Source organism: Egretta garzetta, unplaced genomic scaffold, assembly GCF_000687185.1.
Source record: "Egretta garzetta isolate BGI_Z169 unplaced genomic scaffold, ASM68718v1 scaffold11, whole genome shotgun sequence".
Taxonomy (NCBI): Eukaryota; Metazoa; Chordata; class Aves; order Pelecaniformes; family Ardeidae; genus Egretta; species Egretta garzetta.
The window spans coordinates 2,610,077-2,635,879 of NW_009258621.1; the positions used below are offsets into that span (position 1 = coordinate 2,610,077).

The window sequence follows — 25,803 nt, forward strand, 5'->3', positions numbered from 1 at the left end:
CTATCTTAATTCTCCTGTACCTCTTTCTGATGCTCCAACTCCATTTCATCTGGTTGTGTTCAAACACATTAATCTTGCCTTATCTTGTGTGTAGTGATTGCAAACTGCCATGTCTTCCTGCCAGCAACTGCGTACCCTCTCACTTCCACTACCTTGCACCTTTCTGACCTCCTGGATCTAGATTACCAATGTTTCCTAAATCAGGTGGTATAAATTCCTCATTATCTCTGATGGTGAAATGAGTCTAATCTTCCACACTATGCATTTCCTCTGCCTGTATAGCTAGGAACTCATACTTTGAGTATGTCAAATCATTCCACTCTTGACAGGAAAGTGAACTTAGCTTAGCAGTTACAGCCCATGACTCTTAACGCCTTCAATTCCAATACTGCATATTGCAATCAACCTAACGTAAAAGTTCCATGTGTGCCCCCTTCAAATACCTTCTCCTGCTAGCTACAACTATATACACCAAAATCAGGAAAGTTTTTATATAAACTGTCTCTTTTCAGGTTTTAAACTAACTGCCCAGAAAGTCCAAACTCATTCAGATAGAAGACCATGTATACATTATCACAAAGGTCTTGGACACAAAGAAGTCACTGTAATAATGCCATTTCAAGGCAAATAAGGCTTGCAGACCTGTATTAAAACACCTGCATCAAAAAGTAAAACATGCCAATAGTGATCATAATCAATTTGTGTGCTAATTCCATGTGCCCTGGTTAGTTTAGTATTAATTTCAAACAATAAAAAGCCCACTAACCCGTACAAGTACTTCGAATAATACAGTGATCTATAATTGGACTGCAGTTCACGGTAATCTCTAAGCAGTGGTGTGCATTGTGGTGCTGAGCAGATTTGTCATCAGGGTTGAACTGAAAAAGACAACACAGAAATGTAGTATTTAATTAATTGCTCAGGCATTAAAATGAAATTATTACAAGCTCTGCTAAAGTTTGAGATTCTTACCCTGATTGTCATATATCCAACATAGGCATCTTCAGAACCCTCCATAAAAACGAAGGTGGAATCTCTAGTGTTTTCTATTATAACTTTATCTGCTACTTTTCCAGGTGCTGTAAAGAAGACATTTATTAAGTCTTAGTTTATGCCACTGACAAAAAAAAAATCCTCAAAAGACTTCTAGAATTCTGTTCAAAGCAACAAAGGAAAATGAACACTATTCTTGGCACATAACTAGTCTTCATGTCAGAAGACTCTTAAAACAAAAAGTTTCAAAGACAGTGAAAAACCTAGTCTTCAACTAAGACAATCTTGCACCAACTTAATACCTAGTAACATGAGAAAAATCCTTTCTAGTACAGAGCTAGTTTTTGACTACTTATTACAAACTGAATTAACAGTTTAGATATGGTTGGATACCAGTCTAGACACGGATACCGGTTTAGAGGCACTGTAATTCTGTTACTAAATACAATTTACTGTGGTATTCTAAACCCTTTCATTAAAGCTAAATACATACATTCCATCACTAATTTGAACCAATTTAAACAACTACTTCATAATCTGCTTGTGACTTACGAGTGACCTCCCCACACTTCTCAAACTTAAGATTCAGAGTTTTGAATTGATATCCTTGTTATTCTTTAGAAGAAAATCTTACAAAATTAGATTGAACTATACTTCTGAAAGTATGTACAGAATGATTCAAAGTGGTTCATTTGCAAGTTCCCATAATCTGCAATTTGACTCCCTGTGTTAACAGCAAGGCTCTGCTCTATTCTTTATCCTTAATCCAAGGGAAGGAAATGTTTACATTGGTATGGCAACAGCCAGCAGAGGGAGCACAAGTTAACAACAGTCTCACATTGGTATAAATTCAATGATCCTCCTTCACAAGCAAGGTAGTTTGTCTGATTCAAAACTGCACATTAAATACGCAAGCCAGAAGCCGCCTTCCTCAATCCATGAAATGTAAACAGGGAAGTTTCACATATTATAGCAGATAAGTTATCTGGTAGCAATTTCAAACCATTTCCAACTTGAGACACACAAACACGACCAGATATTTGCCCTAAATTCTGTATTTTATTGAAGAGCCTACGCACAGGATTTCTCATGAGCAGATCTTTTTCTGTTGTCTGTTGACACTAGTACAGACAAGTGGTATGTCCTGTTCTTTATCACTCAGGCAGAAAGGTGCCAGTCAGAATGAAGCAACATTTACATCATTATCCAGCTTGTTCTCACTATCTAAAAGCCAGATCTCTGTTTTCATTACTGCAGAGCTGCAAATATTTTAAGGTAGTCTAGCTCTTCTTCATACCACTATTCATTTAGTACTAGATAACAACTAAGAGAGGCTTTGATGAGGACTTGTGTCATCATACAATAAATTTTTCTGTGGCCTGGTAACATTTCTATATATTCACTATGGTGCAAATGTACTGGCATATGGACATCAGTATACTTCAGCATGACAAAGAATGGCACTACAGCATGGCAGGTGAATCGAAACCAGAAAATGAATTGAGCCCTTAGCAGGAAATAAGAGAGCCATAAATGAGTATCAGAATTATGCTCCCTCTTAGGGGCAGCAAGGAAAAATTGCACTTCACATTGGATGCTCTGAAACACTATCAAACTAAGCAGAGAGTTTTGTGGAATTGTGCTTGGAGGTGTTTGCCATGCACTTAGATAATGTTCTCTGCAGACATCTCCTTCCTCTCAGTACATGAGTTACTTTCAGGTCTCTGAGGTCCCAGAATGCCCATTATGGAACATGCCAATTAGTAAGACCACTGCATTTAGAACCCCCCCAGGAAAAGGCTGGAGGGAAGGGGACTTGCTCAAGCATTGGTTTCATTCTAAATGCATCAGATAAATTCTCTGCAACATTCCATTGAATCTTCGTAAAAGATTTATTCAGAGAAATATCTGTATTTCAGCTTTTGGCTTAGACCACTTTAGAAGAGAGAAACCGGTATAAGAAAGGGAAAAAGAAAGAAAAAGGACCACTAATTTCATAATCAAGCAAAACATAGCTCCCAAGAAGTCTATTTGCTGAAGTCTAAGGCAGTCATGTTCCACGGGATCAGAATTCACGCTCAGTTTAAGGACCAAGATGAGACCATTTAGAAATAATTTAACAGAAATCCTATGATAAGGGATTGCCCAAAGAATTAAAAGTTAACTGGATGTTGCCTCAGGATTCTTTTATTCCTCAAAAGGAATAAAACAATTTCACTTTTCAGTGCATTAATAGAAAAATAACTAGATTCTGCAGGAAATAATTGTGACCCTGTTCAATCATATCAGGCAAAAAATGCAGAGGCCCTTTTAGATCTTGCAGTCTGTAAAATCTACAGCGAAGAACACAGCTCTAAACTAGTCTAAAATATAATTTTCAGTTCAAAGACGCAGAATGGGTATTTAAATAAGAGTTCAGGCATGTGAAAGTTCTCTTGCACTCAAAAGTAAAAACATACCTAATTAGGACAGTCTTTACCATTTTAGATTTTTCTACCCTTAAAATAATTCTTTTATTCTTTTTACTACTTTTTTTCTTGATTGGAAAATCCTTTGATAATCCCTTTTTCACTTACTTGCGTATTATTTAAGTAAAATGGAAAATAAAGGGAAAAAATGAAAGCTGCATCTCCTAAAATACAGAAAACATACATATTCAGTGAAGATTCTCAGATCAGGACACATGTATGTACAACTGCTGAAACTCAGCTATTAAGATGAGAGACTTCATGTCTTGAGTGAGAAGAGCACTCCAGGGAAGGCTTGTATTCCTGCAGTTATCTGACACCCCCTCCCCAACCCTGGAAAACAGAATTCTTTTAAGAAATTCATAGGTATTTCCATCTACTGAACCAGATGCATCAGTTTCCTTACAGCACCTCTACTCTTGCTTCTTACTTGACAGTTCAGATAAGCCACAGTACTAGTAATACCTTCAAAGGCTTCCTTCTGAACCTGACTCCTTCCCCTAGATGCAAGGAAAGAAAGAGCAACCCCCAAAATTAAACAGAACAACAAACCTAGAACGCTGGGCATTATTCTGTAAAAACATTTTGCTTAGACAAGAAAGCAGAAGTTTCTTGAAAGCTCTAGGTATGTAAAGCTGCCTTTCTAATAATGCTGTGCTGCTTCAGAAGTCAGCAGAAGAAACTATTACAGAAATTTGAGTAGAACTGCGGAGAGATTTGGTGCTGCCTTAATCCTACCATTCTGAAAAGCATGCCAGACTGAGCAGAGAAGAGGTAGTTCTCCAAGGCTTAGTGGTTCACTTTAATTTGTTTTCTTTTCCAGACAAATGAAAATTGACTCCCTCTACAATGTCACTGACCATTCAGTGGAGAAAGTCTGAGGAAGTGAAGGCTCAGCAGTGCCAGAAACTGAAATATAAATACAGCTAGCATTTCTGGATTCCTCTTGGAGGTTTTGTTCCCCAAGACAGCTATTCCGTTACAAAAATACATGATACAGATGCCTTGCTTTTAAAGAACTGTAGTTAAGATAACTGGTTTTTTTGAGTAACTTAGGTTAATTCCAGAGGAAGGGAAAGCAGAGGGCCTTTCAAAACTTAAAAGGGAGCCAGAGAACATGCAGAAGTTTAACCAGATATCAAAGATGTCGTTTCAAGTTTCATGAAGTAATGGAGAAATTTTGTATCTTAGGACAGTGCTGATCCAGTTTCTTCTGGATTTTAAACATTTCACAAATGCATTTGTACTGGCTTCTATTATTGTCCATCCCCTATCTGAAACAGAAGCCAGGGGTATTTTATTATTTGTGTAAGGCCATGTCTGCATTAGCAAGCACTGCAGCATAACAGGCATGGTACTAGAGAGTGAAATAGTGCTGAGGGGATCAGACATCCACACCACATGTGTTGCAGGACAGGGAGAGTAGAAGAGACTGTGACTTTGGCCTAGTCCTAGCCTGGTCCCTCTGACTGAACGTACACCGACTACTAGAGTGCAATAAAGAGTATTCCAGGAACATCGTCTCTTAGATTAGTCTCATCTAAAAGGAATCCAGTTTGTCCTCCAAAAATCTCTCCACAACACAAACCAAAGGACTGGAAGTGGGCATGTTCAGGATGTCAGCTTCAGAAACATAGTCATGAACTGACAAACATACTAAGGCAGCTGCATCTTGCAGATGTGCAGGGACAAGTTTTAAGACCAGCACTGGAACATTCTCACTGCCAAGGCTGCAAAACCAAGGCAAAAAGTGCCAGAATAGGCTCACTCAAGAAGAAGACACCCAAACCACCAAAACAAAAACACCAAACAAAAATCCCCAACACACCAGAAAAAAAACCAACCCAGACAGATAGTATCTCAGAAAAAGCAGGCAGCAGGCAATTCACTTCTGGGTCACCACAGGAGCAAGAAGTCCGAGACCTCTGAACCAAGATCTCTACCCGACATTAAGACAGTCTCAATTGTTACCATGCTATCGTGCTGCTGGGGATTAACATGCTCACAGTAGGGACAGAAAAAGCAGACAGCTCCACAAGCACCACAATTTGCAGCTAAGTGTATTATCTTGTATTAACTTCCTAAACCTTTCCTATTCTGAAAGTCTTATTTCCTTCTCCATAAAGGTTCTCCTTTAGAGGAGCAGTTGGGAGATGAACAGAGAAAGAACCTCCAGTCTCAGAATCTTTCTGCTGGATGCTCTCATTTCCTTCCTCGAGATGGAATTATGATGATGAAGAAAATGGGACATATACTAATTTGGGCTTGCTCCCACTGATGGATTCTACTCTGGAGATAGGTTATATATAAACAAATTTCATAAGAACCACCTGAAAATTTCAACTGCAGTCATGTAACCGAGTATACTTTCTGACAAATTACATTTTTTTCTCATCATGAACTAAAAAGATAAGTAAGTTATTTCAAGAACTAACAAGTGGACAACAGTACTTCTATCTGAAGCATCAGCTACTTTTTAGTGACATTTGTATAGAAAATACTTATTTATTAGGCTAATGAAGAAAGACAGGCAGTTATACTGAATATTTAATACACCAGAATATTTTTGTAATTAAGGTGGTAATTAACACAAGTCATACTTTGAGACAAAGATACTCTTAGTTTAAATACCTGCACCGATCATTGTGATTGGAGATTCTATATATATCCATTCGTCAGTATATATACCAGAGTGAACAAAGATAAGTCCATCAAAATGAGCTTCCTGAACTCCACCAAGAGCATCCTCAATGGTATCGTAATACTAGAAGAAAAGGGACAAGTTTAGAGAGAAATACCCATGCAAAGTTATAAAAATATTCTTAAGAGCTGCTTTAGAAACATACCAACATATTTTCTCTTCCTTTGTATCTTGCAGGATTACTGTAGAAGTGTTCAGCAAAACCTGGCTTTACATGTGCTCCTTTGTACTGAAAAAAGGAAAACCATTTATGATAAGCTTGCAGACAGGTGGATCCAAATGCACAGACATGAGATCTACTAATACCCTAATTAACAAAACATTTACTGATACCTGTTTGTTCCAGGAACTAAGGATCATATTCTGATCTCCCATATTAGGCACCCAGTTTGAAACGGCAACACCAAAAGAAGTCTGAGCTTAAGAGAGTGATCAACTAAACCAAGAGGCTAACCTACTTACACAGCCAAAAGCCTCTAAAGTGACTGAAAAGCTTTGTGTACCTTTATCCACTCCACAACAGATGTTCTTATTTCCATCTTTTGATTTTCTAGAAGCTTGCCACAAAACAAACTGCATTTATATGGTGAGGAAAAAAAGAATCCTATACCTTCATTTTTTATTAAGTACTGAACAAAGTAGACAAGTCAAGTATTTGCCCTCAACAAGCTTCAGAATTTCATTAACCAATTACACAGAGCGTTGTGTAATACAACACTCACCTTGATATTTATTTCCTTTACTTATGTTTTTCAAACATCATGCCCAGCCATTCTTACAATACCTTTGATACTGGGGAATGGAGCCTCAATCATGTCTAAAGGTTTAGCTCCAGTCACATCAGCTGTAAGTGACTATTTAAGCCCAAGTGATGTTATCATAATACTGTTTGGTTTACTAGAGGAAGATGCATACAAATCTGAAAACCAGCATACACACTGGTTTAATAATATATGAAAACAATACATTTGAAGTTTATTTGTGAGCCACAGACCATGACAATCTCTTCCACAGAATTTCAGTGATGCAAAACATGAGGAAAAACCCAAGATAAAAAGAGCTGGATGCTCCTGCGCTCCACTTTACCATGAAATTTCTCCCTAAAGTGTGCCTCAAAACAGGAAATAATTTCAGATATCCCCCACTGCATAACACAAAACAAGGATCTCTCCCCATCTCCTCACTCCCATCATCTTTTTAACATCTAAAACCAAAATAATTACTATTGTCAGCCACATTTCAGAAGTTCAGGTTTCTACTTTTATAAACCGTCTTTAAATTGGAATATAAATGAATACTGCTGTTACCAGTTGCTGAAAGCTTTCTTTCCAGGGATTTGGATGTTCATATTCTTCTGGATTAATCTGATAAAATTTACCAGGTTCAGGATGCATCATTGGACGAGTGTACTCAAATACTTCCATATACAATCTTTTCCTAAGCAGAAGTGTCAAGCAGAAAAGAAAATTAATGTATTTCTGATTACTCTTCCATTTTAATGTAACATACCAAATGTTAAGAACTGGGTTTTTTCCAACTGCATTTGCCAGTCTGTGACAGTGAATTTGACCAAGATCAGTACCAACCACTTTAAAACACTTCCAAACAATTTTTCTGTTGGACTGACTTCTGTGGTTTTTTTAAGAAAAATTTTGACATGTGTTTCATGATCCAAGTGAAAGAGTTCTCAACATGTAATTTCCATGAAGAAATTTAAGCAGTTAGTTACACTGTTTGTGCAATCAGAGTCTGTGTATTAGCTACAATATGGCTTTAACACTTACAAAAGGTATCAGCATAACAAAACCTAAGACAAAGTGTGCCACCACCTCTTCCTCACCTTGCCAAAAAAAAGGGCTGAAAAAATGCATTCAAAGGGAACAAATGATGCACTGTATTTCAAAAAGAGTTAATCAGTGGATGGATTACAGTGGCTTAAAAAGAAGGAAAAAAGCACACAACAATTTGATTCTTTTGATTAGTGCCAGAATACAAATAATTGCAGTTTCTGAGCCTGCTGATATGAAGCCCAGACTTACAGGATGCCACTGAATCTTAGAAGTTGTAATTCATCTGAAAAAACATCCCCAAAACTGTCTTTACGGGGCAGGGGGGGAGAAGCATTTTTGTGATGTTGTACTCAAATTTTATTCTTTTTCTTTTAGTCTTAATCTTTATTTAAAAAGAAAAAAAAGCCTGAGAAACATACTATTTTTCCTGTATTAAAAAAAAAATAAATAAAAATCACAAATTAGATCTCATTTAGCCAAGCTAAATAATGCAGGTGTAGGGTGGATTCATATGGGGGAAAACAGTCTGAGCATCCAACCATTAAACAAAACAAAAAAATCAAATCAAACCAAAAGAAAAAAAGAAATCTAAGTAACACCAGATAAAACTTGCATCTAACATAAATAAATGCATTGTTTCTTTTGCATCAAGTAACATAATCCCTGCAGAAGCCCGAAAAATATCAAAGAGGGGAAGAAAGGAAGGAGTGGCTACTGAAGGAATATCTCACTGTTTTTTTTAAAACAGCCATTATTTAAATAGTATCTATACTACTAGAGAATCAAGTTTTACTGTTTAATACATATAATCAGATATTCATAAATAACAAATAATGCTTAAGTAAACCAGCCATATTAAAATACAATTGGTTTTAATTCAACTAATTGCAACCTACATTTCAATTTTTCTATTGTACTGGCATCTCGTGCAACACATCTAATATTCCTCAAGATAGTGAGGAATAGCTTTTCACTTACCACAAAATTGGATCATTAGCCAGCTCACTGAAGCGTTTACACACACAAGCTGCTCTACAGAGATCCTGCTCCAGCAGGTAGGAGAAGATCTTTAGAACCACTTCATCTGGCAACTTCTCCTGAAGATATTGTTCTGCAGGTGCTGCTATTAAACAGTAATCTATATAAGATTATTGAGATATTTAACCAGCCCAAATTCTGATCAAAACAGGTCACAAGCTTGGCATTTGAAAGATTCCCATTTAAAACACCAATGATCTCAAAGCACCCTTTTTTGTTTTTTAAAAAGAGTACTTGTCATCTAATCTGAAGAAGAAAAAAAAAAAAAAAAAAAAAAGAGGTAAACTGTTGACTGTGGAGTCAGGTAGAAGTTAGACACTTCAAGTCCCCTTTCAAAACTTTTTAGTTCACCTTTTCTGTCGGAGGAATCAATCTGCATACAACTGCAGACATTAAGTAGGCTACTGTGCATGTTCCAGATATACTGGCTCCTTGCGCTATTAGCTTCAGTGTGGTTCAATTAACCCACATTATCCATATTATAATAATAATAGTCCAGTTCCAAAGTCAAAAATCTCTGCAAATGTTTTCAAACACAAAAGAATTTACTCAGAATTAGTCACTGCCTTGAAAAACTACTAGTAAAAATTTCTTGTTCTTCCACAACGATCACATTAGGAAAGAGGACATCTGGGATGCAGGAAACCAGTAGCCAGCAATAATTCCAAAGTCCCCTTTTTACACTTACTCCCATTTATGCTTTCTTTTAAAATGAAAGATCTAAGCCAGAAGAAGTGTTAGCCTTGCCAGATGTTGCATTTCTTGAGAGAGGTTTAAGAAAGTGGCATGCCCATATCATTGTGTGGAGACATGAGTGCACTTTGTCAAACCCCTGCTCTTGGGCACGTGCGCACTACACACATACATCCATGTAGGAAACCCCCATCTGTAGTTTGTGTTCTCCTAAGACTCTTCTGTGGCAGGTATCCTCACTGCAGGGGAGTTCTGTTTGCACAGGTCGCTTGTTTGGTTATTGTCATTATGGTCCTTTCTCAGGCAGAACCGTACAGATCAGCCTCCAAAGTTTAGTGAATTTGTATGCAAGGCATTAAAAGCTCCTGCTACATTCCTAATGCAATTACATCCATGTAATGCTCCTTGCATTATTCATTTTTTCCTAAAATATCTGGAACTTAGGGAGCAACAGGATTGCAATTTTGGCTACTACAGGAAGACCACTAGAGTGACCCTCAGAAAGATGACCTACTGAATTGGAGGAAATAACATTCTGAAAAATAATCTCCATGTGAGATTGCACACACACACAAAAAAGAACTGATAAGCCCCAAGTCTTCGCTGGGTAAAGCAGCACAGTAACCATGTTATTTCCAGCTACAAGCAAGAGAGAAGACGTGAACTGCGAGGACCAGAACTGTAGCTTTTATGACGATGCTAAACTGCGGTCTACAGACCACATCACCAGAACCCGTGTACTACAAGAAAACTGATTAAAGCTGTTTTTCCGGGTGTCACGCTTACATCTGTGGTCAGACCAGTTAGTAGAAATTCTGAAATATTACTGACTTTATAGTGACTTTCCCTGAACCTGTTCCTTGTTGCGCCATTTTATGAATGTCACCTTAGCGATTCACAAATACAGATTTCCTCTAAGATGCTCAGAGGGCATTTGTCCAACTGACTGATGGCTGCTCTCGGCAGTAACACACTTTGCAGTCATAAGCTATAGGGTACATGCCACTTCAATCCAACAAAAAGCTATGCTGTACAAAACACACATGCCCATAGCTATTTGCTCCCAAAGCATCCTTTCGGTTGGTAGTATTCCTCATGGTCAGAATAAACCAGAATTTTTTTCCTCCCTTATCCTTACCCATCTCCTCCAAACTAGGTTTTTTTTCATGGATCAGCTCCTTGTTGCAGTTTACTGCAAGCTACAGAAGTGCTAGCATGGGCACAAGGAAGGAGACAGGAATGAATGTCCAGAAGCTGGCCAAGATGGTTCCCTTCATTATTAATTTCCAGATTAAAAAGTTATTTTTATTCATAAAACAAAAACAAAACATGAGCCAGGCTGAAGCAGTAAGTTAGCAAAACTAATAAAAAGCAAGTAGTCTGGAAAGGCCTTATGCTCAAGAGACACTTTGGGACCATATACCAGCAGTCTGTAAGGCAAGCATGGTTGGGCATCACCAAAAAGTGTTACATGCATGATCAATGCTGGTTTTTAAAAAGGTCCTTTTCCACTGGAGATATAAAAGTTCTTTTCTGTGTCAAATAGGCAGCAGCAATTCATTCTACAGTCCTAATTACCCTTGAAATGCATCACAGGATAATTGGACACTGCTTCTGAATTCATCTTTTTCTGGTAGCTTTCCAGTTAGATGTGGAGATACTGCCTTGCATTCACAACATCGCATTTCAGCTTGTGAGACAGTAGAAGACTGTAAATCCTCACAACCCTTCCACAACCTGTCTTCTCCTTTTAACACACAAATCCCCGAGGCATACAATTTTATCTTCTTCACAAGACAATCAGTTAACTTCCCTAAACAACCTGCAGAATTTCTTCTTCCTTTGTATTTATGTATGCTAGGACCTTGATTAATTTTTTTATTGAAGGGGGAAGTCCACTACTGTAGTGCCTCCCAGTTCACATGCTCAACAGTTCACAGTCCCATTTTCCTCCAGAGGTCCTATCTCAAAATGGAAATTGAAATCCAGATGCACTTCCTTACTGCAAGGGGCAGGGACCAACTTTGAAAGTGTTGAAAAACTTCTTGCAACAACAACAAAAAAGCCACAATCAACTCCCTCACGCTCTGCAATTTTTCCAGTTGTACTTACTTGGAAACTTAGGCTCTGCTTGCAAAATGAAGATTATGATTTTACAGGTGTTTGCTATTCTCACCCACTTTTATCCAAAACTCTGTAGTAGCGAGATTTAAACTGCCCTGCTGCTCAATTAGAAAAAGGGGTTGATTTAAGATTTATCCACTCAATTACTATATCAGGGATTTACTAGGTAGAATTCTCCAGTATAACTTGAAAAAGCTAGATCGCTTCTTATTGTAAAGACTTAAATACTCTCTGAGTCCAAGAGATAACCCCATGCTTTTGTTTCACATATTTCCACTTCACATTTTTGGTATCTTTTAGTAAGCTGTCAAAGTAAAGATGCATTCAATATGTTCTTCCTCCCAGTTTACAAAAGGTTTGTCTGGCCACCAAGTCAGAAACATTCGTGCACTGCTAGTCCTGACAGGTTTATGCCTATTGACAAAGTGAAGCTTAAGTACAAAATGCATACTCTTACTAAAAAAAAAAAAAAAAAATTGTCAGTTTTCCAGATAAGCGTTAAAAAATAGACAAGAATAAAAACAAAAACAAAACACATGAGTTCATCACCCATCTTTATCTTTGCCCTACCCTAAGTTCACAGTTGAACTATTTATAATTTTAATAAAGTGCTAATATACTAGACAACTGAAAATTAGAAACACAGCTGGTTATGTCACTCTGTTTCCACAGGATATGCAAAGCTAATTCAGTTTCAATTTTGATTATTTAGTAGATAGAAACTAGTATAGTAATACCAAGACAAAGGGTAGAGAAAGCTGCCTGTACAAAGAAGGTAATTCACTTTCAAAGACCAAGAATGCCATCCCATGAATCCCGAATTGTAAATTATGTCTTGTATGGATACCTTTTTTGTCCATTTTAGTGGAAAAGATGGGAGACAAATAGCTTTTGTTCCATTAGGAGGCATTTAGTAAAAATATTTTCTTGTTAAGAAGTAGAAATATGTCAGAAAACATAGCATGCAGTGTTCTTGGAAAAATATCTTATAAATCAATAGGAAAAGTAAAAAATAAATTTTAAAAGGCAGTAAGTTCTGTGAACTATGAGCTGTGCATGTACGGAACAATCAACAAGTGATCCAGTAACCTGGAGTCTCAGTGTCTACTGCAGCTCAGTGAAAAGAAATAAATTACTTGTCTCTGAAGTCTTCCTAACATGGTTAAAAGTCAGCAAGAACTACCCAGTATAAAACAGATATGCAAATGTAGTGATCTTAAAGCAAGAGAGGAAAAAACCTACACAGTAATAAGCGAAAAGTCAAATGATTGAAACCCTGGATTAAAATGACAAGGCAGGTGGTACTGAAGACTCTGAAATATCCTGGTAAGAGGAAGCATACATTTACAGTTGAGGTAACATAAGGAAATGGTCAGAATATACTGAATTTAAATCTTTCAGTAAATCAAGAAATATTGTATCACCATATGATACGAGTATTTGGATCATTAAGATCTAAAAGCTGTAAATGTTTCCTACAGATCTCAAACAAATGCTGAATTCATAGGTTCACCAGTCATTTGTGATTTAAGCAGCACAGCTCCATTATACCTATTTCTTATCTAAATTTTTGGGTTCTTCATTTTTTGTATTCTACTTAAGAGTTTAAGTAGCAAATTATTCATGTATTTTCTATAATGTGTTGCCTTCTCATCAAATTCTTGTATATTCATCAATCTTTCTGTCTCTGGATTGAAGAGCTCATTGTTCACTGCAGAGACCACTGGAGGACAGGGTCAAAATAATAGAAAAAAAGTCAATATTTCAAAATGCTAATGTGTTATTCATGACTGTCTTCCCCTACAATTTGAAACAGCAACTCTCTCAGCTGCACTAATTCTAAAATCAGTGATAAAATAAGGAATAGTCTTCTGGTTTTCCAACTATTAGCTCCACTCCAGCTGGAAACTCTAATTGACTGGCATTTCTCCTTTCATCTCCACCAAATTTCCCTCAAGAGTCCATGCAAGAAGGAATAGTTCTTCACCAAGGCATTTTCCTATGTTTCTAGTCTCATGCCTTCATTTCATCTACAACTCCAAAATAAACAGCTACATGTTCCAGATGACAATATACAATCTCCACTGATAACAATCCAGAAAGTCTCATGCTTACAACTCAGTCCCAACAGCTATCATTATCTATGCTAACAAAAACCAGGGCAGGGAGGGGTTGTAAATCTCACCACAATCAGTACTCCTACAAATTTAGAGGAATATCTCAAAAACTCAATGGGGAAAATAAAAAATAACCATCATCCACACTGCGAAAGAGATGAACAGAAAATGGGCTGAGAAGGACACTCCCTTGTTAGACTGAGACTCGCCTGAACACAATCTTAAAAGCACAATTATAAAATCTTTGTTTACAATTCTTCTGGTAATTCCATGCTAGAGAAGCCTCCACAACCCCAGTACTTTCCCCGCATGAGTTCAAGAATGTAACAAAAGGAATGTGCAGTGAAGTGTGGAGAATTCCTTTGGAAATTAGTGTCATTCATGTTGTAATTTCTACCACAGGACTTGAGTAAAGTTTCATACCTTCACTAAAGCAAGGAGGCGAGCAAAAGCATGATGAAGAACACACCAAAAGTGAATAACCTTGAAGAAAAACTAAGAACTGGCAAGAGAAACCGAGTCCACAACAAGACAGCTTTACACAAGGCTTCTGGTATCAAATCAGGAAATGAAACTGGAAGTAGGTTGATGATCAGTTGGTTCTGGCTATTTCAAGAATTAAATCTCAGATTAAAAGATTCTTAAACAGTTGCTGACATGAAAAGAGTTAATCAAAGGGGGAGGAAGAAGGGGGGGAGGAGGAGGGAGAATAAAACAGAGGGGCAAAGAGACAGAGGGCTTTAAAGATAAAACTTACACTACAAGAGAAGGTTAGAAGCCAGAAAGAGACAACTTCAACATAAGCAATGAAAATGGACCAAAGCCTTGTGCCAGCTGCTCAGTTTTAATTCACAATGTTAAGGGAGACATGGACTTAAAACAAACAAACAAAAAAAAAAAAAAACCAACAAGAAAAGCAACAGAAACCACATCAATGGGAGCTGGCAAGCATTGGTGTTGATTTTCCAGGGAAAAGTGACAGCAGATCTCCTGGAACTAAAGAGTGTGTCAGGAGACAAAAAGGGGTAGAAGCAGAGAGACGGAAAAATGACATAGAAAAAACGAACAAGTAGGATATGTCTATATATAATGTGTGTGTGCACACAAATAAAAAATACACACACAAGATAATTGTATTCACATGTATTGCAAGTATGTGTTTATTATACAATGTACATATATTGTACATGTGTGTGAAATGTATGTAGGTATATGTGTATTTTTTTATTTATAAACACACACAAACTCTCTCCCTCTCTCCATAATGAAGTGCTATAACGACATACCAGAACTTCCTCTAAACAATATACTGGAACAATACATCAATATGAAAAATGATAAATAAGCCTAGTCAGAGTGCTGCACCATTGCAGCATTACTGCTTCTAACAGTAGCTTGGATACAATTACACAGCTCTTTGAGGAGAATAAAAACCATGTGCCTGCAGCAAAGCAGGCAGATTAAAGGACCAGATTCTAAAAATCAGATTAAAATCATGCTTCCAGATTTGAAATTCAGAAAAAGTTTGTAGTTTTTTCACTACTGTTTCTTATCTGGAAAACAGACAGGAAAAATAAGTTTAAGTGTGTGGGTGGGTGTGAAGTCAAGAGTGTCTCCACCCCTTCTCCCCCACCCCCTTTTTTGTACAAAAAGGTATTACCTGATAAATCCTGGGATTTTCCAGATACTCTAGCACGTTTAGCTCGGTGACCAAAGTTTTCAGTAGCTGAAGTGGAGGCACCCTTTAATGAAATAAGTAAGAATTAGTTCAGTCATTAGGTAACTTATGACAAGTACTAATTAGCTTCTGATTCTTGAAGCTGTAAGATTTACGTTACAATTAAAAACAAACAAAAGTTACCTCCATACTGCTCTTTGTAGGGCAAGCTGTTCTTTTAGGTAGAAGAGTTTTTCTGCGAAGTTGGTATGGACTATTTTGTGCACCAGGACCTGATTCTTCTGCAACCATATCTGCAGGTACATCATCATCTGTCAACAAAAAAGGGAATTTGTTCGTTAGAGTTGTAGTTTTGTTTTATGCCAGAAAAATGCTACAGAAATTTTCAGATAAATACATCCAGTCAGGATGGTGGGGAGGAAGTGCTAGAGCACAGAGACCTTCTAGTGAAAAAACATAATATACACAGCATAAAGTTACATGAGAAAGCACACATGAATTAGCTTATGTTCTCCATATGTACACAGCAGCTAAACCAAAAGCTGCTTAAAAAAACCTAACAAAAAACCCAAAAACCTAGGCTTTCAGTTTCTCTGCAAGCATATAATTCACTATGCTAATTCCATCACCTCATTACCTCAAATTTTTCACCTATCAGCATAATGAGGAACACTGGAATTTCAATTATTAACCAGATGTTATCAAGAAATCCTTTAGTAAACATGGCATTTAGTACAAAACTCAAGGCAGAATTTTCCCCAAACGTTTCAGGAATACCCCAGGCCAGCATACAAATCATTCTGTAAAATGGAGGTAGCTTTAAATACATACATTCTGTTTGCATAAATAGGAATATACTCTTATTTAGGAAAGTAAGAGTATATTCTCTCCTTGCCCTTTAAAAAAAAAAGTGCAGAAAGTATGATGCGTATAATTTTAAGTTTTTGATTCGTTAGTTTCAATTTTCCACTTTCATCTATTTACGGAACATACCTGAAACAAGCAAGGAATAACAACTTATCACTGCATGCCCTACAACTAGCATCATATAATAAAGTGACAAGAATTTAAAAGAGGCCAGAAGAAAAACCATCTAGAAAATAAATTAAGACCCAGCTCCACTTAAGTAAAAGGTATACTTTCTGCAGATGCTTAGCTGTGAGAAAAGAATTTTGGGCTTCCTTTTTGGTTTAACTGCTTTTTTGTTTTAAACTGGTAAAACATGATGTAAAACTGATAGCCAGAAAAGCAATACTGTAGAGTAAGCAGTTTTCCTGAATATATTAAGGTAAAGACAGAATGATAGAAAAAAAATTTTAAAAAAGCCACCCACACCCCACCGTAAAACCCCCCTACACTTCAAATATTAAACCAGTCTGTTTAAAATACAAAGAAAAGCAATTTTTAAAGTTCTAAAGATTCCCTTACATTTCAAGATCATAATCTTATGATTCTCCTAAGTGTTTGTTGTGGGTTTGTTGGTTTTTTTTTTTTACATAAATTACAAAACATTGCATTTATATAGGATTACGCATGCCATCGTAGCCCAAGCTACATCAGTGACAGCTCTTTCTTCAGAATTTTGTTGGTTAGCTATTTTAGCGTCCTCCTGCTCTTTTCTGGTGCCAATTTTTCCTCTACCACAGCAGATATTTATAAATTACAAACCATGCCATGTCTCATAAACAGATCACAACACTGCCAGGACATCTAAATAGAGGACAGAAGCTTGTAGAAAGATGAAGTTAGCTGGTGGTATGTGCACAGCTTCACACAGTCAGCTCAGGGCACTCTAGAAGAGTGTCATCAGCTCATTAATCCACCTGAAAACTAACCCTGTCAGAAGGACCTCCATGATTAGCCTTCGGCCAGCCCAGCAGCTGGTCCAGCTCAGCACAACCATAAGGAGGGGACAAGGCCACATGACTGGGAAGAACTACCACCCCTTCTGCAGCAAGAGCGCAGGTTTGTAAGGACAGGAGCAAATTGAAACTTCTACCACAAACCCACCACTTTTTAAAGCAGCAGAGCAACCTCCCCACCTTCACCTAGATGCTAGCTCCCCCCTCCTGCTTATGTGGCACACCTTGCTAGCATCTGAGCACTTCTCTACCTGTGAAGGCCAAGTATTTATGCATTATGCAAAAAACCTAAAGGACATCGATAGATGAAGGGCAGCGCGTTTTCCTGTGAAGGAGCGTCTGGCCCTGTGTTGGCCCTGCACGCCTGAGGGAGGTTACTGACCCCAAAGCAGACCCATTGCGTACTCACGATTCAGTCACCTAATTTTACCCGTTTCTTCTCATCTCCAATCGAAAATAACCAATTTAACAAGATATCAGCAGGCGGAAGAGAGAAGCTGCTACCGCCAAGAGGCATTTGGGCAGCCACCACCAGCAGTGAGGCACTCACACAGCAAAACACCCAAACACTGCAGCGAGTTATCTACTTTGCATTGCCTATTTCTGTTTAAGATCTGATACGGTAATTATGATTTCTGCTGCAAGTATCTGCCAGAAGCACGCTACTCAGGGATTTTGAGTGTCTAGTCTTCAGCCTGTTCACCTATTTTGCATTGAAGACACAAAATGACTGTCAGAACGGCTGGGGCTTTCCCCCTGTTCTGGATGGTCAGTGTAATAGTTCAAAATTGCCACATGAAACACAACAAAAGGATAATAAGCAAAGAAAACGGGAAGAAAAAAAAAAGACTAAAAATCAAAGCACAGAATTTTGATCCCTCGGTAGGCAATGAAAAGGGCAGAGACAAACCCCAATCACATCCTTAGAAGTAAACCCATGGAGGCCACTAAGGACAAAACATATTACTGCTGGAAAGAGAAGGCAGAAGCCTGCAGGGGAAAATGGAAGTAAAGGTCAGTTTGGCTGAAACACTGAAGGGCTGGCTAAGCAGAAAAGAAATGTATCCTTTTCTTGCAGTAGATTTAGGAGGATAGCAGGAGTCCTGCTTGAAGATGACTTTTCTGGCACAGATGATGTTAAGGGATATGCACACATTCCCTCAGGTTCACAGCAGGTATCAGAAGAATTAACATCTTCCTTTTTTTCCCATCCAAGCGACAAGGAAGATGAGAGAAGGGCACCAGGGGAAAGCACGAACCCACACAGCACCTGGGAAGGAGAAGGGTGCCCTGGGCATGCGTGTGCCAAGGTGTCCAGCAGCGCCGGCCTGGAGACACCCGTCCATGCAGTGGTGCATGTGGAACACACCGTGACAACGGCTCATGTATCGTGACAACGGTTCACGAGGAGGAGAGTGCTTCAGGAACCAAGAGCCTCCGGCCTGGCCCTGCCATGAACCTAACTGCATGCAGGTAATTTGCTGGCTATAGAAGGGTACGGAGAGGCAGGTGACTTCTTTCTCACCAGCAGTTTTTGTCACATTTCTGAGGGCCTGACCAGCTTCCGCAAAGATTTCTAACATTTCAGGACCAATGAAGATTAACAGTATTTTTCCAAGCGCGGCCTGTATAGTTACTGTCAAGTGAAACACCATCAGGAAACCTGAAAGTCTTAAGTGATCTGTTACAGAGGTAGCCTCTGTGCTTGTTTTTAGCATTCCAAATGCTCCGTTGTAGGCTCTGAACAGACTAGCCCAGCTACAGTGCTAGCTTTCCGATAAATACTTCTCAGAAAGTAGCATTTCCTGGAGACTGCCCATTACCCTTCCCTCAGCAAGCAACATGAAAACACTCACAGTACAGACTGAGAACTCCAGGAGCTGTATTTTGAAAATCCTCCTCCAAAAGCCACACTCACATAACAGACATACGCCTGCTTTCAAGCAGAAAAATCAATTTAAAAATACAGAACCTCAGTGCCTCCACAATATTTTGGAAAACCCTATTTCAAAGCACAACAGTATCAGCTACTGCATCTAGTAACATAAATAAAAGGCATTATAATCACATTTGTTGATGGCAGATATATAAAAGTCAATAAACAAATTTGGGGGGAGTGTGTGTGTAATATTAATATCCTCATACAAACACCTGCTGAAGTGACTGCCAGATGCTGTCACAGCTTTAACCGAGTCAATACATTTGCAGTTTTTAAGAGATTAAATTAAGCTGAGTCTGCTCTCAGATAAACATTTACCTGAGTATTTTACACCAATTATATTGTATAGCTAGATGAAGTAATATCAAACATTTATTGAAAATTAGAAACTTAGTGACACTGACAGGTCAAAACCTAAATTTAAATTAAGAAATATCTTATCTGATAGTTCAAAATGTCTCATGAAACCTGAACCACAACACTACAAGCTTTAACACTCATGAAAGACCAGTAAGCACAAATACTTCCAGGAGGGAATGAAAAATAAAATTAATCTGCCACTCTGTCAATGGCTATGAATCAATCAAGACTGTCTTGCGTTTCCACAAATGCTATGGAACAGTGTCCTTTTTAGCATGTATGTTAAAGAGCACACAATTAACTTTTTTTTTGTTTCACAAAGACATTGTAAGTTACAGAAAAGTGACAATGGACTGTCGAATAGTTTATTAAGAAAAAAATCACTTCTAGAGAAAGTTTATCACGTCCACACCATCTTCTTTACAAAAAACACGTGCATGTGGTTTCACTTCTACCTTACACGTGTTCAGATAATATTTCCAAGAGTAGTCTTAAATATTAACGACAACTGTTTTGAAGAGAGTAAGGCTGATAAAAGCATTAAAAAAAAGCCTCATAAAAAATAGAAAAAAGGGAGGAAAAAAATAGTTTCAAGGGAGGAAACTCATACACTAGTCTGTTGGGTTTAATCACTTAGGTTTAATGCTGCAATTTCACTTCTTTATGCTGTTCTTCTGTATCTTCCCAAGGGGGGGGGGGGGGAAAGGAAGAAAACAAAATTATTTGTAGTCAAGAGGCAAAATGCTGGGGGTGGGAGGTACTCCCAAAGAGACACAGCACTGAAATCGTTCCTGCAGACCAGAGGAAGAAAATGGTGAGAAACATAACCAACTAGTTTTAAAACCGAGAAATCAGTATCAAATTGGGAGTAGGTCCTAGAACACCACCTCTGAAAAACAAAGTTAACACATATTGAACCTATTTGAATGGTGATTCATCTTGCCTACCAAATAAATTTCAACAGTAACAAGAGTTCATCATATAATGCCTTAAGGAGGACTAGTGCAATTTCAGAATGAAATAATAAACTACTAAACCAAAAAATCCCAACACTGTCCATCTTCATAATTAGAAGAAAAGCTGAGAAATGCAACTAAACCGTGAACTGATACAGCTCTGTTGCTTTGGGTAGAGCGCATCTTGCCTCTATTTGGCAAAACACGGATAAGGCATACTGCCAGCCTGAGAGATGACAGCTCCAACTACCTCACTGATGGATTAGCTTAAAATTGCAATGAAGAAAAGACGACGTAAGTTTAAGGGAGTAGAAGAGGAAGGTACACACAAAGGAGACAGCAATAAAAGCAAAATAACTTACAAAACAGAAATATAAGGCAGGAGTTCTGTATTTGCACACACAATAACTGCAAAAACACAGATATCTCTGTAACAAATTGTAAACCCAAAAACCAAGAACACACCTACCCAGCAAAACCTCTGGGAGTGAGCTGTTAAATAAATGTACGTACAAACAGCGTGACTGACACTCATCCTATGTCCTTGCAAACATTCCCAGCAAGTGGCAGACACTTAAGAGCAGATACAGCACCAAAACCTGAAAGATACAGAGTACAGAAGTGGTACATTCTACCCCATATCTCAGAGCAAAACTTTCTCACACCAGTAGAAGCTTTCCCATTGATTCAGGTCAGCATTTAAAGGTTAAAGTCATGGATGACAGGTTGCTTTTGAAATGGAGACCATTTTGAGAGCTATCCAACTATCTCTCTGAAGAGAAAGCCAGTAGTTAGGAATACTATTACCAAAAAAAAAAAAACCAAACCAACACACCACCACCAAACCCAAAACCACCCACAAGACGACACTCAAACAAAACCAAACAACTAAAACTGAGGAAGATGACATGCAAAGGGCACTGAGCCCACATCCAACACAGCCTAAAGGCAAGAGTATTCTGGATTCTGGTGGTCTTTCACTATCAAGTGGAACTTCTCCAAAGTGGACTTCAAAAAACCAAAACAGAACACAAAATAAACAGGAGGCATGTATACAGCAACTCCCTTCATTTTATGTTTAATGTTAAAAAAACTATATTAAAATAAGTAGCTGCAAACACATCAACTACTAACGCAAGACATTTTAATAAATACTCTAATGTATTTTAATTATCATTATGGAAAGAAACCCTGCAGTGTTTTCCAAGCAATATCCAAGCTTGACTCACATAAAGATAAAATCTAAAAGGTGGTATTGACCTGATGGCACAGGTCAACATGAAGGATTAATCTCTGGCAGGAGTCAAGGCTGTTTGGAACTGGAAGAGACCCAGCAAGAAAAAGATTCAGAGACAAATCTCCACTCAGAGTAGCAGGCTTTCAGTTTGGAAAGGGGACAGACCTAACATTAAAAATGGACGCTTTCTTAAAGACTACAGAAAGATCAGACTTACTGAACACCATATGGAATAAAGAGATTCTGCCTTCTGGGAAGCAACAACTAGACACAATAACCATTACTGATTACTAGAATATTTTAAATATACATACAATTTCTTACTGATAGTAAACCAAAGATATGTAACAATACACAAGCTTTCCTTGCAGTGGCGTATTTGATACACAAAAGGTATGTGAAATACCTACATTTTTTCCTGTATAGATATTATTTCTTAAATTGAGAGAGAAAAAAAAATATTATGCTTTAATCCAAAAGTCTCAGTGCTTGTATAGAGTGAAATAAAAAAAATAACCTCCCCCACCCCCCAAGAATCAAACAGCACCTTTTTGGAATTTGCATTTTAAGCTTTAAACATCGATACCCAAATGAGACAGCTTATTACTCTTTGGAAATAGGTCGTGCAGTCATGATGGCCTAAAAAGAGTAAGAATAGATCAGACACTCATCTCTATCTGTATTTGCTCAAAAGCTCGTGTTAGTTTTACAACATATTTAAATGTATTTTCTACAAGGAGAAAAGCAACTGCTTCTTCTATCTACATAGAGAGTTTCTTAAGGCTCATATTATTTTTTGTATTATTCTTAGGATCTAATGGAAATTAACTTTTTTCTAAGAATCTGATCTTTGCTCCTCCTCAGCACATTGTGAGGCCCAATACAGCAATCCTTACTCACATCAGATGGGAGAGAAAATACCCCCTCAAAGGTCTGTTCAGTCAGCTAGCACCCTCAAAATGCTGCGTACTAAAATACAGCTTATACGCACAAGGCAAAAACTTAGGTTCTTAGAGCTGGCACAAAGCAGATAGAAAGTGAAAGGAGACAACTGGGAAAGATAAACTGGCTGCAGGCCCAAAACTTGGCCCCAGCTATATTTCTTTAAAAATTATCAACCATCACAAACAGCTACTCACATCTCTGAACCTCAGTCACTGGGGAGTTCACAGTCTAAAATCATCTAGCACAAAAACCATGTGCGAATACTAGTTAAAAACCCCTCCGGGTACTATGAAGAATATTTTCCTTTTCAAAAGCCAGGAGCAGAGAGCGGTAACTAGGATTTGATGAAAAATTCTAGTTTCTTTCCACAACCACCACCCCACCCCCTCCCCCCAAAAGATATTTAACACCAGGTTAAAGACTGGATTTCTAAAAAAAAAAAAAAAATAAAAATACATCAACATGTACATTTTTATTAGACATACAGAATAATTATGCAAGTACCTGCACACTTGAGCTACTTATTAGATAACAGAGAGGGAAGAGAATTTTTTCTTAGAACAAGCAGCTCTAATAATCAGCACTAGCATGTTTCAAACAACAGTACCGACAAACTAGAATAAGGAGATTTTTTCCTTTGGTATTTTTTTAAATTATACTGTTTTCTGAAACTGATGATAACTGTATTACAGCATAATCTATAACATTTAGCAAACTAATAAACAAATCTCCAGGTGGCTGTTTTGCAAGTATTTTATTAAGAGAACTTCTCTTCCTGCTTAATAGGCAGCTTGACTCCTGCTCTGACAAGCTTTCATTGAGAAGGGACAAGGATCCCTTTTTGGGTGCATTCCTCATTAATAAAGCAATACTTTCAAAGCTGTGGCTTTGCTGCATGGTTCCTTGATGCTACAGTGAAAAAGCTGACCAAGTAGATTTTAAAGGTTCGGGAATATACTGTGTTTAAGAGCCTTTCCTATGTAGTGCCAAAGAGCCTTTCCTCGTTGCATTTCTGAATGATACAAAAAAAAAAAATAGACTTTATTACTACAAGCTGATTTTTTCCTCCTGTCTACTCTGACTATTGATTCAAGTTTCCTATGAGGACCAATTTATTTAAAATTTCTACCTGGTCATATCACTTATTTGTTAGAGCAGTCAAGTTACCAGTCGCAAAGGTCATCCCCCTCTTCGGGTGAAATACAGCAACTTTCATCTCATTAGAAAAGCATAGCCAGTGACAACGATAAAAACCCACTGAAAGAGGTTCAAGTATTCCCATTTTATTCTGCATCACAATTGACCAGAAAGATGTTTCTCATCAACCACCACACTCAAAGTTCAGACAGTACTTCAAGGTGCCTGAACAGAAGCAAGAATGCAACGCTGTGACCCCACTCTTGGGGCTACTATGATGGAAAATAACACCAAACAAAAAAAAAAAACAAACCCAAACACAAACCCCGTCTTCCTCCCTACAAAAATCCCACTTTACCAGCAGATGGTATCTCAGACAGGAAGAAATTATATATTCTCCAACAGCAGCACCAAAGTGACCACACCAGAACACATGCACTTTGGTGGCACAGAGGAATTGCTGAACCAAGCAGTCACCTGCACTTAAAAAAAACAAACCCACACCACCAAAAACCACCCCAACAAAAAACCCTAAAAACTATATCAAACACACATCCAATCAACTGAGAACTTGCTTCCCTGAACTATGCTGTTAGCAAAACAGCTGGACATTGATAGGATGAAAACCAGCCTCCAAAACTTATGTATTGGGAAGAGGGCAGACTCTGGCTGGGGTCAGCTGGGACAGTTAAGTAAATTTGTTTTACGAAATGGCCATTAAGGCAAACCAGTATTTCCATCTTGTCTGACAGCCTGCCTCAGGCTAGATAACATTTTTCTGAGAAAAAATGTCATAGCTAGCATATGTAAAATAAAGAGATATTTGTGAGGATAGATTATTTCTAATAAGCAGAGAGTAGCTGAGCTATGAAGCAGAAAGCTTACATTCTTTAATTAGAGTAAGTCTGGATATTCTTGATACCCATAAACTCCAAAAAGAATGACTTGGAAGTTTGTAAATTCCTGGGTTTATTAACTTCCGGTGGCAATTATTTCCAGCCTAATCTCATCCTGCATGAGTAACTGCCTTTAGCACTGCTGGAACTAAAGAATGAACATGACACTATTAATTTTTTCTCCATTTGAGTTTCTGGTATCCTTGAAAAAAAAAAAATGGGGGAAACTCAACAGACAGGAATGAGTAAATTCAGTGAGAATGCAGAGATTTCACTTAATGCATCTACAATTTACATTTCAAATTTTCTACAGCCCATAACTGATCCATTTGCAGAGATTTTCTGTGATGCGTGGGAAGGCAAGAGAAACCTTGCTCAGAGAAACATGGCTCCTCTTGAAAGGACAGGAAAGTTTATGTGTAATAAAACAATCCAAATAGCTACAAGTCTCATTATGACTAAACACTATTGCAACTATTCAAGCATAACTCCTGTAAAACAATCTCAGGGCACAATCATTTCACCAAATTTTCAGGAAATGAAAGCCTCCCACAGATTTCTCTGGCATAAGCCACATCTGCAGAGCACTGTTGTAACACAGGCGGGAAAAAAATAATTATCTCCTGCTACTAAGAGTAGTAGCAGATTTGGAGATACTTGCCATGCAAAGCCATCTGCCTGGTATGGACTCTATATCAGAAGTGACTGACATCTATCAATACATTGGCCCAGCTGGAACCTTGTCACGTCAAGGAGCAGTTTTGATATACTAAACTGGTAATTCCTTAAGGTTCTTCAGAATTAAAAGAGTTTCTGAAATGCCTATCTGACAAGGAAAGGCAGCCACGGATCTGTCTTGCAGTGGCAAA

The 25,803-nt window shown here is 37.9% G+C and overlaps 1 protein-coding gene and 1 long non-coding RNA gene across 4 annotated transcripts in view; one reads left to right on the forward strand and one right to left on the reverse strand.

The window, feature by feature from the left end:
- FBXO11 (F-box protein 11) overlaps positions 1 to 15,913 on the reverse strand; it is a 40,169-nt gene extending 24,256 nt beyond the window's left edge. The window contains exons 1-8 of one of the 3 annotated variants that reach the window (XM_035903602.1): positions 15,786 to 15,913; positions 15,585 to 15,666; positions 8,931 to 9,072; positions 7,470 to 7,599; positions 6,308 to 6,391; positions 6,093 to 6,225; positions 973 to 1,079; positions 767 to 878 (exon numbers count right to left, since the gene is read on the reverse strand). In XM_035903602.1, the coding sequence (XP_035759495.1) occupies positions 767 to 878; positions 973 to 1,079; positions 6,093 to 6,225; positions 6,308 to 6,391; positions 7,470 to 7,599; positions 8,931 to 9,072; positions 15,585 to 15,666; positions 15,786 to 15,893 (898 nt within the window). In that variant the 5' untranslated portion in view covers positions 15,894 to 15,913. Of the gene's footprint in view, positions 1 to 766; positions 879 to 972; positions 1,080 to 6,092; positions 6,226 to 6,307; positions 6,392 to 7,469; positions 7,600 to 8,930; positions 9,091 to 15,584; positions 15,667 to 15,785 lie in introns of all 3 variants that reach the window. The other 2 variants (XM_009648199.2, XM_035903601.1) reach the window with 2 other exon arrangements.
- Positions 5,347 to 19,786, forward strand: LOC118453304. Its single transcript, XR_004843226.1, has 3 exons — positions 5,347 to 5,356; positions 11,374 to 11,376; positions 19,753 to 19,786. It is a non-coding gene; the product is annotated as an uncharacterized LOC118453304 (long non-coding RNA).
- Positions 19,787 to 25,803: the final 6,017 nt, after the last annotated feature.